Consider the following 16,241-nt stretch of genomic DNA (forward strand, 5'->3'; position numbering starts at 1 on the left):
TTCTCACCTTTCACTCTACATAGAGGAAGTATTGGGATGTATTATTGGAGGTGGCTCAAAAGTCACCAGCTTGAAAGTATATCCTGAGCGAAAGTTCTAGGTAAAAAGTCATTTTAGGGGAATATAGTTGTTAGCTTCGTTGGGGGAGGGCTGAGGAAAAATCCTAGGTCATCCCAGGTTGTATGTAGAGGGTAAGTAACCCACTCATCTTGCAGCTCTCCCTTCCTTTTTCTTCCCAAAGGCTTCCTAGACCCTGCCTGCGATGTTCCTGATGCAAGGCAATCAGGGGATGTGAAGTTTGCTGCCCACTGTTGATCAGCACCTCCCTCAGGGGTGTTGGGGGCTGCCAATGGAGATATTCTTACACTTATCCATATCCACATAAAAATGCTTTTTATTCCTTTTAAAGATTATGAATGCCTGGGTTGAAGACCTTGCTTCAGCCCATTCTTAGAGGAATTATATTAAAATCCAGGTCAGATTGGTTGTCAGCATGGTTAGATCCTGTCCCCATGTTATCAAGTTCTCCCTCTATAGCTAACTAAACCACTTGTGCACAGAGGGGTTAAGTAAAATAGCTTAGGTCATACAGACAGGATTCAAGTTCATGATGTCCTGATCAAAATTTCCTTCCCAGCATGCAATGAACACAGCCTCCCAACAGTTTAGGGCACCAGGTAGCTCAATGGTAATTGGTTTGCCTGGAGGTGGTTCAATTATTTTCCCTTCAACAGTACAGGGAAAAAGGGAAACCAGTGCTGGGTTCCAGGATACTGCTTGACCTTTGTATGGACCAAACGGGTCAGTACATTACTTGGTGTGGTTAATCTTTCTGCAAGGCTTACTCAGGGGTGGACAGATTCTTCCCTTTCTGACCCAAAGCCACAATATCCCCTTCCCAGGATTTAAAAAATTTGTCTTTTTATTTTTAATTCTCACCCAAGGATATTTTTCAGAAAGAGAGTTGAAAAGGGAAATACAGATAAATATTGATAAGAATAACACAAAGATTGGTTATCTCCTGCACACATCCCAACCAGGGCCTGGGCAGGGGAGGAACCTGCAACCGAGGTATGTGTCCTTGACCGGAATAGAACACAGGACCATTTGGTCTGTTTGACGCTCCATCCACTGAGCCAAACCGGCTAGGGCCCTCCCAAGAATTTTAACACAATTATGAAGGACTCAGCTCTACAAGGGGTATATTAAGGTAGTGTTACAGTAGCCATAGCATTTCCAAGAGCACAACAAATAAAAAGTCCTAGCTGGATTTGAGAGAACAATTTCTTGTTATAATAAACCATAAATACAAGATTCCACTGAAACTGGAACACTTGACAGAACATGGTTGAGCTTACAAACCTTCGAGAGAAATAAGTGGGTCAAACAAAGCCAATGTATGAAAAAGCCCAAGACTGGTTTGGGATAAACCTAAGAATTACATTCAACATGGGTATCTTTTGACCCCTCCCCAGCAGTATCTGCCATAGTTCTCCCATCTCTTCTGAAGCATCTGCTTACCCAATGGCCTTTCCCTCTACTGCAGGTGTAAGCCAGCCCAACAGCACCCCTCTGGATGATGCAAAGCCAAGAGGCAGGTTTACAAATCTTATTCCGTGGTAGAAACAATGCACACACCAAGACCAGCTCACATATGTGGTATCGGTGCACATGGTAGCAACTTCTATCAGATGAGAGCTGCTATCCCGTATAACCTATAGTGTGACACTGTAGTTAGGCCAATGCTAAATTACTATACTAAAACATCAACGTGGCAGAATGCATTTGTGAACTCCAGGTTCTCTAACCACTTCTAAGTGGCTATTAAAGTGATATAGAACAGAACTGTATCACAGACACCTGGGCGTTAGGGAGGAACCCTGAATGGATTCTTTCTGGGACTTTCAGAGGATAGAGAGACAAACGGAGGAAAGGTTAGACAGTCAAAGCATATGTGGCAGGTGAGGGGAGGCAGAGGTTTCGGAAAGAGGGCCGACATATTCATCAAAGAGAAGTCTGGGAGAAGGAAAAAAAAAACAACAAACCCAAACAACAAAACGAAACCAAACCCAAGTCAGAGGAAAAAAGGGTTTCATACAATACAGTTATCAAACAAGTAAAAGGAACACACTAAATGCACAAACTGGTGGCGAGTAAGTCCATAGTCTATTGTGATAGGTCCTTCCAGCATCAATCAGGTAGGCTCTTCTTTTCTGTTATCTCAAGGTTATTTACAGACGTGGTAACTTTTTAACAAGAGTCTCTCAGAGGAGGGAAGGCAGGCTTCAATCATTGGCTTCAGGATCTGTCTGTGCCATATAGGCATCCAACTCCGCATCCAGGTGTCCTTTTGTTTTCGACATGTATGCATCCAACTGGTTGTCCAGCTGTTCCTTGGTCAGTACAGGGCGAGTAAGGGCACCTCTCCCTCGTCCACGGCCTCGGCCTCGGCCTCCAAAGCCCCCTCTTCCCCGACCTATCATACCCCGACCTGGCCCAAGGGAAAAAAAAGACAGTTACAAGTAGGTTTAACGGGCATTACAGTAAATGCCCCTCAGAGCAGTGGGGCCTAGCTGAGAGGCTGAAGGGCAGGGCAAAGAGGAGAAATCTGGAAAAATAGGAAATACAGTGGGTAGCAAGCAACACATGGAAAGCACACATAATGAATCCCTTATTATATGCTCATCTCTAAATGCTATTTAAAATTTTATTCTAAAAATAAAGGGGAAACCGATAATTTAAAAAAATCTTAATCTTTTCTAAAATAAATTATCTCAACTTTGAGACCTATTATAAGTTCATAATTAACATAAATTACAGATAAACTCATTTATTAAGATAGGGAGGAAGTAATAAGGGCACAGAGCAAAAGGGGTATGAAGCCAGATAGTTTTCAAATTAAGCTTTACTTGGAGATAGTTCTGGAAAATTAGCTTATCTCTCCTCAAACTTATCAAACCTAAAGACCTAAAGAGCTGACCCTATGTCAGGGGGCTGAGGAGTTATTTTCACATAGGAACAATGTGGGGAGATGGGTAAAAACATCCTGAGTAGTCTCAGCCACTTTATCTGCTATTCTAGATACTTAATAACAATTATGGTTATCTGAGAGGTGGTTTCAATTCACCTAACAAAATATACCCAGCTAAGACTTTGACTCTCTTACCCCTGTGTCGTTGCTCAGAAACCAAGTCAAGATAATTTGGAAACTTGTGATTTCATCCTGAAACCCAAACTATCTTGCACTTCACTCAATAAGCCAAGCAACATATAACAGGCGAGAAGAAAACAAGCCCTCAGTTATCAAATTTCCTTTCCTAACAGTTATTATTCCTTGGCAATGTTAAGGTCATAAATTATGGACCCACCACACACTTTAAAAAGGACCAAAGCAAATATATACAGGGTTAAGCTAAGAGAGTAAAAATTTTCTTTTTCTTTGACAGATGTTGGGAATTTTCCACCAAACTTTAAGCCAGAAAATTCCCATGAGATCTGGCATTTTAACAGCCAACACCATGAAACCCTTCCAATCTGGGTCAAGAGGTCACAAGACAAGTATCACTGAGTCTCAAAGGTAAGATTGTTATCAAACATGAGTCAGTCAGTTAACTGACAATACTATCCTTGCTTTCTACCTCCTGGGAGCAAGCTCTAACCTCTACCCCCTTCCTTTCCTCCACAGGTGTGCATTCCCAAATTCTCCATGAGGCTTGCCACCAGGGGAACATGTGGTCCTGGGCTAACCCCCTGAGCCTGTCTCCAAGCCCCTTTTGTTGCTTTTTCTATCCTAGGCCCTTCCTTGTTTCATGGTCTCCAGCTTTAATAAACATACTCAAAAAGTCATCTCTGGTTTCCCACAGACACAAACTTTACCTTGAATTTGCTTGGTTTTAGAGTCAATACCCAGTTCCAGATCTCATCCTTATCTTTAAATCTGCTTCATTTTTGAACACCCTCCTCTTTTAGATTTTTAGACTCAAAAGAGGGGTTTTGAGTTATGAGGTGTGTTGTGTGTGGTGGTGGGGCAGGGACAGAGAAAGGTAAAACCCTAAACTGACCACTTTGTCATTTTAACAATACAATTTAAATTCACAGGAGTCTGGAAGACTGCACACATAACCTGGCTCTATAACATGCACCTGACTAGTTCTTAGAAAACCCATGACAGACTTTTGCACTACCACCATGTGCATTTAGAAAAATAAGCCAGTTTCAGAAAACAAAACAAGACAAACAAATAAGCCTGCCTAGGACTTGAAGCTTGCAGAAAGGTGGCTCTGAGTTTTAAAGGGAGAGAAGTAAGAGGGAGCTATTCTCTGAAGTTGGTAGCTGACTAACCTCTACCACCGATTCCGCCACGACCCATAGCTCCACGCCCTAGGCCCCCTCTCCCAGGACCTCCACGACCTCGAACACCACCTCTTCTTAAGCCCATTCGGGGAGCTACGGCTCGTCCACCTCGGAGCAGGTTTTGACCTTAGAGAGGAGGCATACAATGTATATGCAGGTAAATCCAAGAGAGACAAAGTAGATTCTAACCAAAGGAAGGTGGGAAAGGTTAAATAAGTTAATTCAGGAAATTTTTAGGTTGGGTGGGGCAAGCTGCATATGGAATGTGAACAGATTAAGATGCTCTTTATTCAATCAATTCAACAAGTCTGACCAAAAATCCATTTTTGGGAAAAAGCTGGGAGGAGTTAAGGCAATTAGGAAGTATGTACATTTAATAAGTATCTATTGAATAATAAGATAGGCACCTAACATTACAATAAATTTACAAATAAAGGATATGGTTCCTGTTCTCAATACACTCTACAGGGAACAGTGCCCCAAATGTATATATATAGTTAAGTGCTATGGGTCAACTTGTCTTCTCTTTTTTATAGATATAACAGTATTTCACTAGCACCAGGAAAAGAGATGACTGGTTAACATATAGGCCAACAGACCCATACATTTCTTAAGACTTGACTTATTTCTAGAACTTGGATGTGCTTTGATTCAAGCAGCAGGGTGTTTTAAAATGGAATGGAGATGACATGAATTACCTGTTGTTATGCAGGTCATAGCCTTTCATCATTGCACATTATCAGAAAAGAAATGGTATTGATAAAAGGACATGCAGCACTATTAAAAATATGTGATATCAAGTTATTAATTTTATTAATACAAATTCAGGCTTAAAGATGTCAAACAAATGTGTCCATAAGCAGCCCAAGAGAAAAGGAAAGGGGGTGGGGCTCGACAATCATCAGGTAACAGCACTGACCTCGGAGCGACATCCCGCCCCTCAGTAGGGTTCTTGTGGCGCGTCCCCCACGCAGTCCTCCTCTAGGCAAGCCTCTCTGGATCATGGGCAGGCCTCGTCCTCCGACTGCACCCCTGGCCAGGGCCCCTATGGGCCGGCCTAGCCGAGCCTGGATGTTACTCTTACCCAGGCGCTGCTTTAAGCTCTTCTGGAAGAAAGGTGTTGAGGGATTGAGATCAAAAAAGCAATCCAGTGGGATTTGGTAACTCAAAGTGCAGAGAAAAAGAAGCGAGTGAGATGACTATGTGGAGGCAGATAAACCTGCTGTGGGTGTCATAAGGATGTTAAATTAGAAGCAAGCCTCAGAACGTGACATAAAGGCAAAATTCTGATCCAGAGCTTCTAAGAAGCTTGAGAATGGTGCTATGAAATTGGCATTACAACAAATTACCTTGCTAGTTTGCCTATAAAAGTCTTACACCACGACTTGAAACTTAAGTTTTGGTAAGAACACTATATTTCAAATCCTGATTGTGTTGTTTTTAAATCACAGAATGACAATGATATGACTTAATACTTGCCCAAAAACTACCAAAGGTTTACTCAAACATCACAGGAAGTTCATCATACTTTGGGCAAAATTTAAATTAAAAGTTCATCTGAATTCTTATGACTTAAGAACAACATTTGATTTCTCAAAGGCTATGTATTCCATTTTTTCTGAGTGCATATCCCCAGACGGTCCACTTTTTACCTTAAGATGTAAACAAACACAAAAAAAGTCAAACCACATTTTCTTAGTTTCTTAAATAGCCTTAATCCCCTTGCAAATAGCTCCATTAAACCAGTATAATGACATTTAATTAAAAATAAACATATAATTCAAGTTTATCTCCAGAGAGAGACAGGCCAAATTTGCATCAGAATAAAGACAGGTGAGCTATAATCACAAAACTCAGGCCCACACTCCAAGACAAAGACATATCAGAGACAAAGATTTTCAATAATCCGTCCCTCAAAGAAAAATTATGAAGACCACATACCAAAGAATTAAATTCCTTCAAAGAAAAATGTAACTATGTAGCTTTGAACACAACCAAGACCTTGGCAAACTTGTTTCCCTAGAAAGCCATCAGTCAATATGAATGAATATAAATTCTATGTATCCTTAGGCTTCACCCATAAGCCACTACCAATTATTCCCACCCCCCCCAACCATATATTCAGTTATTATTAGCTTTCTAGCACAAGATCATAAACTGCTTCTAATCAGAGGGTCAGGCTTTGAACATTATGCACCTAGCGTGAGCAGGTGTAACCAATCATAAAAGCCCATGACATCGCTCTCCTGACTGCATACTATTTTAAGGTCAGGACTTCATTCTACATGTCATTTTGTTCAGGCATCCCGAGAATACTCTCCCAAGATTTGTGTTTTAAAGGGAGAATGTACAGCACTTAGTTCTCCCTTCCCAAGCCTTACCTGTCACCAATATTGGTCTCTAACATTGACAGGAAGCTTAAGGATGTCCACCCTATCACCCAGTTTCTACTCTAGAACTATGCTGTACGCTAAGGTAACCACTAGCCACATATGGCTACTCAAGTAAATAAAATTAAAAACACAAAACACAAAGAAACACCTGCCCACCCCCAACCAACTAAGCTCAATCGCACTAAGCACATTTTTTATGAGGCTCGGGACTATCGTATTGGAGAGCACACAGAACATCATTTTTACTACTTTAGAGTGGATAGTGCCACTCTAAAGGCTATTTCTGCACAGCCTAGATCTAAAGCTTATTGTTGAAAGAGCCTTCGGAATGACCTGTCAGAGACTGGTCTTCAGCAATTTTTTATATTTACGCCTAGACAACGGTGGTGCCTTTTGCTGCTTTCCTGAGTCAGGGACAACGCAGCCACTCCAAGGCTCAAGGTAGTGAAGCAGAAAGCCTTGTTTATTTTTGGTCAGTGAGCCCAATGGTTCTGGGTGGGGTGGTGTTATATTTAACTGCTGAATCTATGCACAGCCATGCAGTGCTACCAGTTAGTCCTTACAGTTGCATGGCACCGCCCTCCAGACGCCCAGCCACAGCTTGGACATATCCTTCCACAGCCACTGTCCGGACTTGCATATAAAGTCTATGAATAATAAAGAGCAGGTTTTTATTTCAGGTCTGAATAGGATTATCTCTCCTGGAAATTTGAAAGCAAACCATTAACTTTTAAATTACTCAGTGCTCTTGCTGAACTTTCTGATAAAAATGCAGGTGCTGTGGGGATGAGGGTCATCCTACTATTTCTATATTTCCACACTGAAAGCACTGACTGAGGCCATTCAGACTCCTGGACTAGGGGAGAAAGAATAAAAGCATTTCCCTGGTTTGTAAAGCATTTAACAGGGAATAAAGGATTTTTTGAAGGTCATCTAAAAATCAAAATTTCTTTGTAGAAAAAGGACAAAGGACCAGAAAACAAGAGATTAGCACTCATTGATAACAGAGAAACAGGCCACATTGATGGCACACACCCTAAAAGAGAGAAAGACAACAAAGTTACTTATTGGTACCTGCCAAAATGGGAATTCTCTCTAGAGAAGTTTTAGCTTTTGCCCTGAGCTGCCTTGTATCACTCCTTACAGTCTTGGTGGACCGCCTGGCAGAGATCACCAGCTGCTTCTGGAATGTTAGACTCATTCTCTCACCTGCTTAAGCTTTAACGCTGCCTGGACAGAGGGTCTGTTTTCCATCTGCTGGGCCAGTCTTCTGTTCCTGGCACTGGCTAGCTGCTGCTGTTGCTGCATCGAAGCTCGAATATTCACTGGCATCGGCTGTTTGTTCTTCAGCATGTTAGTAAAGCTTCAAGGTCGAACAGAATGGATGTTTAAATAAAAGCTTTATTATAAAACATTTATTGGCATTTTCATGGCTTGCTAGACCAGGAACTCCAGATCCCACGAACTTTTAAGTAAAGCGGTACACTTAGATCAAAGCTGATGTGGGTTCAAGACTCCTCTGCTTCCATAAACTTGCAAGAATCAGAAACTTAGAAATGCAGCTAAGTGCAGCACATTGAATCAAAAGTGATAACAAGGGCTCAAGTAACGGCTTTTAGAGAGGAGAAAGATATGAAAAACACGCAGTAAGCAGATATGATGACAACACGAGACAAAAGATGTAGCTTCAAAGACAAACAAGGAAAGTCAAAACCCTGGGAGAACTGAGGGTGCATTTTAAGGGCAAATATAAGGAAGGACTAGAGCCCATGGAAATAATGCACCCATGCAAGTTATAGGAGTGCATCACATTTTCTTATGTATTTGTCCACTTAGTGAATATAAAGAATTGGTATGTCTAGGAGAAAAGAAGCACATACGCTTCAGAAAAGGCAAAAATACATATGTTCTAAAATCAACTTACTAAAACCACTGGTCAAAGGCTCTCAATGAATAGAGCTCTCATAGACAGAAACTGCCTTTTAGTATCTTTGCTTTTCTTAGTCTGAAATTACTTTTTTTACTTCAACTATTTCTGAAAGATTAGTTCAACTGTTTAAGAGTTTGTGAAGACATATTATTTCTGTAAAATATGCTTAATGGGATAGAAGAACACAAATGAAAAGAATCTAAAACAAAAACAAATGAAAAGCAGAATGAAAAGAAAGTGAAATGGAGCAAAAGCAAGTGCCTCTTACAAGGCCCAAGAATGGCATCCGAGGGCCTTTGGACATATTCACAGCTTGCTACCCGCCTCTTACAGGCCAGACACAACACTGCTGGCCTCGGACTGGGCAGCAAGCCTCCTGCAGTCAGGGTACCGTGCTACCAAGTTGCACCATCCCTGTGTCAATGTTAAAATTGTGAAGAAAAGGGAGGGTGTGAGGAGTCTTTTTAAAATACATCCCACCAAACAAATATTTCAGACAGCTTAACATAAAAAGCTACTGGTAAAGGGTTTTGAAACAACTGCCCTATTTGCTCTGTGTACCACATAAGTAAGATGCAACTAAGAACAGAGGTCTGTAGCCTTCTGTTGGTACTTAGTGTTAAAACCGGCTTTTGTGCATTAGGGCCAATTTAAGTAATGTTTTCTTATGAACGAGCTGAAGTTGCTGTTGGCTGCCTCACCGCTCATTTAGAGACATCTTGGTGGTGCTTTTTAGCACAACTTTCGGTGCTGACTGTGCAGCCATCTTCAAATCCCGAGGATCTACAAAGGACAATAAAGAGGCAGAATGAGCAAATCAGAAACCACCACCACCACCTCATTTCTACAGGGGCCAAAGGCCCAAAGCAAGCAGTGAATGAATGAATGAAAAGGCCTGTATCAAAGACTACTTAAGAGACTACACTAAATCTCATTTCAGGTGCTTAAGCTTCTAAGACAGTTATGTCAAACTAAGACACTTCAAGGCCAAGGGCCAGAAAATATCTGCCAAAGCCACCAAAACGACAGACAGGGAAGTGTCAGAGTTTGGCTTTTCATCCAGCGCAGTCCTCAACGACCTTGGCTGCAAGGAGCTTTAAAAATTTTTTTTAAAAATGCAGGAACCTGGGCCCAAACCAATTAAACCACACTATCTGGCGGTGAGGTCTGGGAAATCGGCCACTGGAGAGGGGAAGAAAGGCTCCCCGGTGCTTCTCACGTGTAGCCCAAACCGAGAACCACCGAGGAGAGAGGAGACACAGGCATATCGAGTTTCAAAAATTGGCATTCGGCTCCGAAATGAGAAGGGGCCTGAGCCAAGGGGCTGGGGGACCTGGGAGAGGGAGGGTGACGGGCCAGGCTCCCTTAATGGGCACTCACCTTGGAGTTAGCGCCCTGAGAGCCCTCTGTGAAACTTAACCTGAAAGCTGCCATGTCTTCCCAACGTTCCCTCAGACCCCGTAGTCCTCACGTCACCTCCCTACCCTCTCCACGTGCAGGCCAGGCCGCCAGCTTTGCTCAAACCCGCCAAACCACTCTCCTCTGTATCCGTATCAAACCCCAACCTCTCGCAGCCAGTCCCGCCGCCAGTTTCCAATTCCGGGCCCGCCCCGCCTCGCGCCCCGAGGCCCCGCCCCTCGCGCCCCGGGCTCCCACGCGCCGGCACCTTCTCTGCTCCCACATCCCAACGCCGCCCGGCTCGCCGGCCCTTCCGCTCTCCCGAGACTCTCCTCCTCCTCACCCCAGACACTCACCGAAGGAAAAGGACGCCAGCGCTCCTCCCGGGGCTGCCACGGCGGCTGAGGAAGGCGGGCCGGGGGCCGGCCGGACCTGAGTGGATGGTGCGGGGGCTCGGGCTGACGTGTTTGGTGGGCTGAGGTGCCTAAGGGGTAGACTGCTCGGTCAGCGCGCCGTGGGCTGGCTGGCTGGCTGCTGGGCTCAGCCGACCGGTCCCCCTGCCCCCTCGGCCTGCCCTTTCCTGCCTCTCGCCTGTGCCACCACAACCGCTGCCACCAACTCCCGCTCGGTGTCCAAACAAAATGGCCGCCACGCCCAGTGCGGAGTGGGACCGGCTAAAATGGCGTCGGCGCAGTTACGTCATGCGTCAGGTCTGCGCACTACCGGGGACGGGAGGGCCCCCCCCCCCCCCGCCGGAAGGTTCGTGCTACGCCTGCGCGGGGGGAATAGGGGCGGGGCCGGAGAGAGAGGCGGGCCTCCTCGGAGAGCTCACCGTGCTTCGCCCGCAGAGGGGCGTGGCCAAGGCCCGGCGTTTGCAGGTTCTTCCCGGCGGGGTTGTCAGTACAAAATCTGGGCCCCTCGGAGCGGATTTGACCCCCATGGAAATCGCGTTCGTATTTCCTCGCGCGTCTGCTCGCTTCCCCAGACTAAGGCAGAGCGTCTTAAAATTCTTTACGTGGGCCCGGCCGGTGTTGTTCAGTGATTTGAGCGTCGGCCCCTGAACCAGGACGTCACCTAGATCGATTCCCTGTCAGGACCCATGCCCATTTAATGATGTTTCTCTCTCATGATTGATCTATTTTTCTATCCTTCTCCCTTCATCTCTGAAATCAATACAAATATTATTTAAAAATAAATAAACTTCTTGTGGGACTTGTGTGGGTCTCTTTTCCAGACCACGGGGCCTGGGTAATTTGCACTGGTTCTCCCCTGAGCATTTGGTCTCTCCAGAGAGTTGTGGAGTGCCATGAATCCCCGGCCAAGGCTTGGGGGCTAGTGTTGGGAGCACACCTCTACTGGATCCTGCTCCAGTCACCACTCCCTCCACCCCATATTTTCCTCTTCACTTTCTCCCCTCCCCAACTTGACCTGGATATTGTTAAGTCCTTATTTGGGTGGGATCTTTGAGTCCCAGTTGTCCCTTCCAGGTCTTCCCTCCTCATCTGCCATTTATGTGGATTTTGATACAGACGTATAGGGGATTTTCTAATGCCTGGATACACAAAATGCTCAAATGTTTGATGAATGAATGAATGAACACTTCTTCAACCCTCCACCCTCTCCAACCCGCACATGTGCCCATCAGGATCCTTTTGTTTTCCTTCCTAGCATTTCTGTGTATGTGTTTAATGGTCTGGCATCCTTACTGGACTCCATCTGTGTGAGGGTAAGAATCGTGTTTATTTTATTCAGTGCTGTATCCCCAGTTCCTACACAACGTCTAGCACATGGGACATTCTCTAAATATTCTTTTAAGGGAAATTCTTTTTCTGTCTTTTATAGCCGAGAAGCTAACATCTCATTCATTTCCAGCTGGAACCTTGAACCCCTGCCTTCCTGGGCCTTGAGAATCCCTCACATCAGAAGAGTAATGACTCTGTGGTCTCTAAGTAAGATCCCACCCCAAACAAGGCACCTTTCCTTCCCCACCCACGTCCGGAGCCCAAAGGAGACAGACAGCAGCTGTTGAGAGATGAGCCTTTAATGAAAGACGAGTTGCAGGTCTGGCCCACTACTCTGGCGCCCTTGTCGGAGGGTGGGCAAAGGTGGGGTTATGGGAAGGGGAGGGTGGGGAGGAAGGAAAGCAGGGTGTAGGGGCAGGTATGGCAGGGCAGAGGGGAAGGGCGCTGCCCACTGGGGCTGTCTGCTCAACTATTCTCCCAGAAGAAGTTGTTACAGGCCACCGTGAGGGCAGCCACCAGCACCACATACTCCTGGAAGTCCACCTCCCCATCTCCGTTCTCATCCAGCTCCTTCATCACCTTGTCCACAGCCTCCGCATCCTTCTGGGCCTGCGAATTGAGGAGACAGAGATCATTGTACAGAGATGTATATAGTGCTGAGTCAGAGGCAAGAGGTTGGGTGACGGGAGAAGGAGCTGAGCAAGAGGGGCACTACATCTAATCATGGCACTCTTCTGCTGTCCTCCTCAAAACTGCATCCTGGAGTCTCCTGCTGCCCACAGAATAAGCTCCTCAACAAGGCAGAGTGATAATAACATCAGTTATATGCTGAGTGCCTGCGGTGGGATAAGCACTACCCCTGGAGTTTAGGAGCCTCGTCCAATGCAATCCTCACACAAAAAGTGTGAAGCAGGTTTCCGTTATTCTTACTCTAGAGAAGAAACAAATTGACCATTAGTGGTTAAACAATGTGTCCAAAGTCACACAGCTAGAAAGTGTCAGAATTTGAACCCAGGTCTAATAAAATCTCAAAGCTGCCCTAACCGGTTTGGCTCAGTGGATAGCGCGTCTGCAGTCTGCGGATTCAAAGGTTCCAGGTTTGATTCTGTTCAAGGGCATGTACCTTGGTTGCGGGCACATCCCTGGTAGGGAGGGTGCAAGAGGCAGCTGATTGATGTTTCTCTCTCATTGATGTTTCTAACTCTCTATCGCTCTCCCTTTCTCGCTATAAAAAATTTAATAAAATATATTTTAAAAAATTAAAAAATATCAAAGCTGTTTCACTTATTACTTCTCCTTTAGCCTACTTTTTAAAAAAATTGATTTGAGAGAGAAGAGAAGAGAGAGAAAAACATTGATTTGCTGTTTCACTTACGAATGCTTGTATTGGTTGCTTCCCCTACGTGCCCTGACCAAAGATCAAATCTGCACCCTTGGCATTTGGGGGTGATGCTCTCACCACCTGAGCTCCCGGGTCAGAGCCAGCCCACTTTTCTGCATCCTTCGCTCTAGTCAGAACCGCTGAGCATGCTGCATGCTCTTTCTGCCGCACTTTTGTTCACGCAGACCCCTCCCCCTAAAATGTCTACATTCACCCTGGTAATCCTCCACTGGAGATCTGTGGCTCAGGTGCCACTTCAACCGGGTTCCTATCCTCCCGTAATACTTCCTGCCGCTTCTGTGAAGGCTCTGTGTGCTTCTTGGTGTCCAAGGTTTACTCTGAGGGTCAGTCTTTCCCTGTTAGACTGTGGGCCTTGTTTCGGATGTATTGACACAGGGCCTGGCCCAAGGGATGCATGAATCAGGGCATTTTGGCTTGAACCAGGAGAGGAAGGAGATGGTTGAGCTGGGCTGGGCTGGGAAGATGGCAGGGAGATGCCCACTCTGTCCCCCTCCTCTTCCCCCATCCCATCCTGTGCTTACGTCCAGGAAGCCAGAGAGTTCGGTCTGCAGCAGCTCTTTCAGCTCCTTCTTGTTCAGCTTGTACTTGTCCCCCTCCTTGCCCGAGTGGGCGTGGAACACGTTGATGAGGGTCTCCATCGCCGTCTCCAGCTCAGAACCCATCGCACAGCTCACCTACCCACGCCCCCGCCATGGACGTGAGCTGGGAACCTGACCCTGGTTCCACAGCCCCAGTGGCCTTGAGATCGGAGCCCCTTCACAATGTTCCTCTCCCTGGGATGCTATGATGCAGGGGGAACCCAAAGAGATCTCAGTCCAGACCATTCTTCGTGTCCCTCAATCCAGACTCCAGCCAGGGGGAGCCAGGGTTGGGGGCGTGGAGGCAGGATGGCGGAGCGGCTCTGGAGACCTGCAGTGGACTTTGCAAGGTCTCCGGCTGCCCAGGCGGACGCGGAGGAGGGTGTGGCAGGCAGGCAGGCAGGCAGGGGTGGTCACAGGACCCAGCCAGGCATCCCTCTGGCTCTATTTTTACCCTGGACATTGCCTGCCTAGCACAGCCAAGCTCTGCGGTTGGGGGCAGTGGGCTGGACTCCTCTCTACAGATTCAACTCTGCTGCCCACCCCTGGCAAAGAGCCAGTCTGATGTCCCCGGACACCTGATGGAGAAGGTGCCAGCCCGAGTGGATGGCCCCAGGTTCATGGGGAGAGGGTCTCATTGCCTCTGAGCTTCCTGCCAGCAGACTGGGGGCCTCTTTTTGGTCTTTCAACTCTGTTCTGACCTGAACATGGCACTTGGGCTCCCTGGGGTGAGTCTCTATCGCCCGTAGACTGGTTCCTCTTACCCCTTCTCTCGGGAAGTGGTGAGAAGGGAGGGAGGAATGTCTGAGCCTTTGCCCCGGAGCCAGAGCTTCCAGGGAAGAGGAGAGGAGCCCTGAGCGGGTTTTGTCCCTGCTGCCCGCCACTCCCACCCCAAGCCCAGCCTGGTAGATGTGGAGACGGTGGCAACAGGCAGAGGGCACTGGGATGTACTGGGGGAGATAAAAAGCGGAGTGCGTGAGGTCTTCTGAGTTTAAGGGGCTGGGAGAGAGGAGTTGAAGGGGTCTGTCCAGAGAGGAGATGGCCAAGCCCGGGGTCTCTTTCCCTGGGACAGCCAGCCCCTTCACTGCCTCCGGGGGCAGCTCAGGTGTCTCGGATCAGGTGTCCCCATCCTGCCCCAGGCCCGAGGGGCTGGACAATAGGCCCCGATCGAATGACAGCCCTGCTCTTCAATGGGGCCCTTGTGAGTGTCACCTGAACTCGGGACATGAGAAGCAGTTGTCACAGAGACGCAGGGGAGATGGAACCCAAGCCCAGCCGATGGAGGGGATAAGGGGCGTGCGAGGGAGGAGGGCTGGAGGCTCAGTTACAGGCCCCCTCCGGGAGGGGCACCTGGGGCCCTGAGTGAGCAGAGCAGCCAGGCATTTAATGTAGGGGGCACCCTGACAGGGAGGGGGCACCTGGGAAAACAAAGAGAAAAGAGTGGGGCGGCGGGGAGAGGAGTCTGGAGGTCTGGGCCAAGAAAGAGGAGGAGATGGGAGGCTATACGCAGGGAGAATTGGGGGTGGGTGTAGTTCCCTCGCGCCCCCTCTTCCTGATATCTCACCGTCTATGCCCCGCCACCTCCAGACTTCCCTGGGTCGCGCCTGGGCGGGGTGGCAGAGGCGGAGGCTGAGGGGTCGGGCAGAGCAGCTGTTCCATCTGCTCTCTCTAACCTCACTGGAAGTGAGCCCAGGGTTGGGTCCCCTCCCCAGCAGCTGGGAGATGGAGGGAGCCTTGGTCGGAAGGCCTGATCCCCTGAAAACTTTAGTGGCTGGGCTCCCCATTGGCTGCTTCCCCCTCCCACCTGGTTCCCAGATACCTCTCTGGCCTGCGTTTGCCTCCTCTCACGACCCTCCAAACCCCGACTCCCCCAATTCCCAAACTGCTATCATCCAAACAACCTCAGGACCCCCCACGCACCCCAATGCCATTGTCCCCGGTGGAGCTCTACCGAAGTCCCTTGGCCCGAGCTGGCCAGGGGTGGATGGGGCAGGATACTCACTGTCAGCCTGGGCCTGAGGTGGGAGCAGGATCTGGACAGACAGACAAGGCTGCAACTGTGGCTGCGGGAGCAGGGAGACCTGTCTTCAGTCCTCCTTCCCCCACTGACCCCCCTTCACCGGCTCCACCCCTTCACAGATAGACACCCAGTGGGGCAAGGGGCCAGGAGTGGACAGAGGCGCCCTCTGTCTCCCGGGCTGGAACAAGCTGCCCTATGTCTTCTTTTCCAGGCCGGGGCACCTCTCCCACACGGCTGGGCTGAGGCAGAGCCTGGGAGGAAGGGGAGTGGGAAAGGTCCTGGGAAGGACAGGAGCCTCCCCACTTCGTATCCCCCACCCACTCCAGTACCTGGCTGTGGCCAGCGAGGCAGGGACGGGGAGGAGCCCACGGAATAATTTAGTCCTGGAGGACTCCACAGAGGGACTGAACCTGGGCCTCCTCTAT

General features: G+C 47.7%; 2 protein-coding genes across 12 annotated transcripts; both read right to left on the bottom strand.

Annotated features, from left to right (window-relative positions):
• Positions 1-1,185: 1,185 nt before the first annotated feature.
• On the bottom strand, positions 1,186-10,749 carry LOC118721125 (chromatin target of PRMT1). 10 transcript variants are annotated; one of them, XM_036441760.2, is made up of 7 exons: positions 10,431-10,739; positions 9,378-9,459; positions 7,956-8,109; positions 7,310-7,393; positions 5,273-5,456; positions 4,342-4,479; positions 1,186-2,491 (listed from the first exon to the last, which is right to left on the bottom strand). In XM_036441760.2, exons 2-7 carry the CDS (start codon positions 9,440-9,442, stop codon positions 2,286-2,288), a joined length of 831 nt encoding a protein of 276 aa, XP_036297653.1. In that variant the 5' UTR covers positions 9,443-9,459; positions 10,431-10,739; the 3' UTR covers positions 1,186-2,285. The 10 variants fall into 10 exon arrangements, with proteins under 10 accessions (XP_036297653.1, XP_036297652.1, XP_036297657.1 ...); XM_036441759.2 differs by having other exon boundaries at positions 5,273-5,459; XM_045583379.1 differs by having other exon boundaries at positions 2,359-2,491; positions 4,342-4,537; positions 5,273-5,459; positions 10,431-10,748.
• Positions 10,750-12,099: 1,350 nt separating this feature from the next.
• S100A1 (S100 calcium binding protein A1) lies at positions 12,100-15,944 on the bottom strand. 2 transcript variants are annotated; one of them, XM_036441812.2, is made up of 3 exons: positions 15,799-15,944; positions 13,740-13,892; positions 12,100-12,425 (listed from the first exon to the last, which is right to left on the bottom strand). In XM_036441812.2, exons 2-3 carry the CDS (start codon positions 13,878-13,880, stop codon positions 12,282-12,284), a joined length of 285 nt encoding a protein of 94 aa, XP_036297705.1. In that variant the 5' UTR covers positions 13,881-13,892; positions 15,799-15,944; the 3' UTR covers positions 12,100-12,281. The 2 variants fall into 2 exon arrangements, with proteins under 2 accessions (XP_036297705.1, XP_036297706.1); XM_036441813.2 differs by having other exon boundaries at positions 15,795-15,921.
• Positions 15,945-16,241: the final 297 nt, after the last annotated feature.

Source organism: Pipistrellus kuhlii, unplaced genomic scaffold (assembly GCF_014108245.1).
Source record: "Pipistrellus kuhlii isolate mPipKuh1 unplaced genomic scaffold, mPipKuh1.p scaffold_m20_p_18, whole genome shotgun sequence".
Lineage (NCBI taxonomy): Eukaryota > Metazoa > Chordata > Mammalia > Chiroptera > Vespertilionidae > Pipistrellus > Pipistrellus kuhlii.

What these genes read in the sequence shown, in the direction of transcription:
- LOC118721125 (XM_036441759.2), bottom strand. Translation starts at nt 9,442, where the DNA reads ATGGCTGCACAGTCAGCACCGAAAGTTGTGCTAAAAAGCACCACCAAG. An exon ending in AAGATGTCTCTAAATGAGCG is followed by an intron (nt 8,110 to 9,377) that starts GTGAGGCAGCCA and finishes TCGACCTTGAAG; the next exon opens with CTTTACTAACATGCTGAAGA. An exon ending in CAGCGTTAAAGCTTAAGCAG is followed by an intron (nt 7,394 to 7,955) that starts GTGAGAGAATGA and finishes TATTATTCATAG; the next exon opens with ACTTTATATGCAAGTCCGGA.
- S100A1 (XM_036441812.2), bottom strand. Translation starts at nt 13,880, where the DNA reads ATGGGTTCTGAGCTGGAGACGGCGATGGAGACCCTCATCAACGTGTTC. An exon ending in AACTCTCTGGCTTCCTGGAC is followed by an intron (nt 12,426 to 13,739) that starts GTAAGCACAGGA and finishes CTCAATTCGCAG; the next exon opens with GCCCAGAAGGATGCGGAGGC.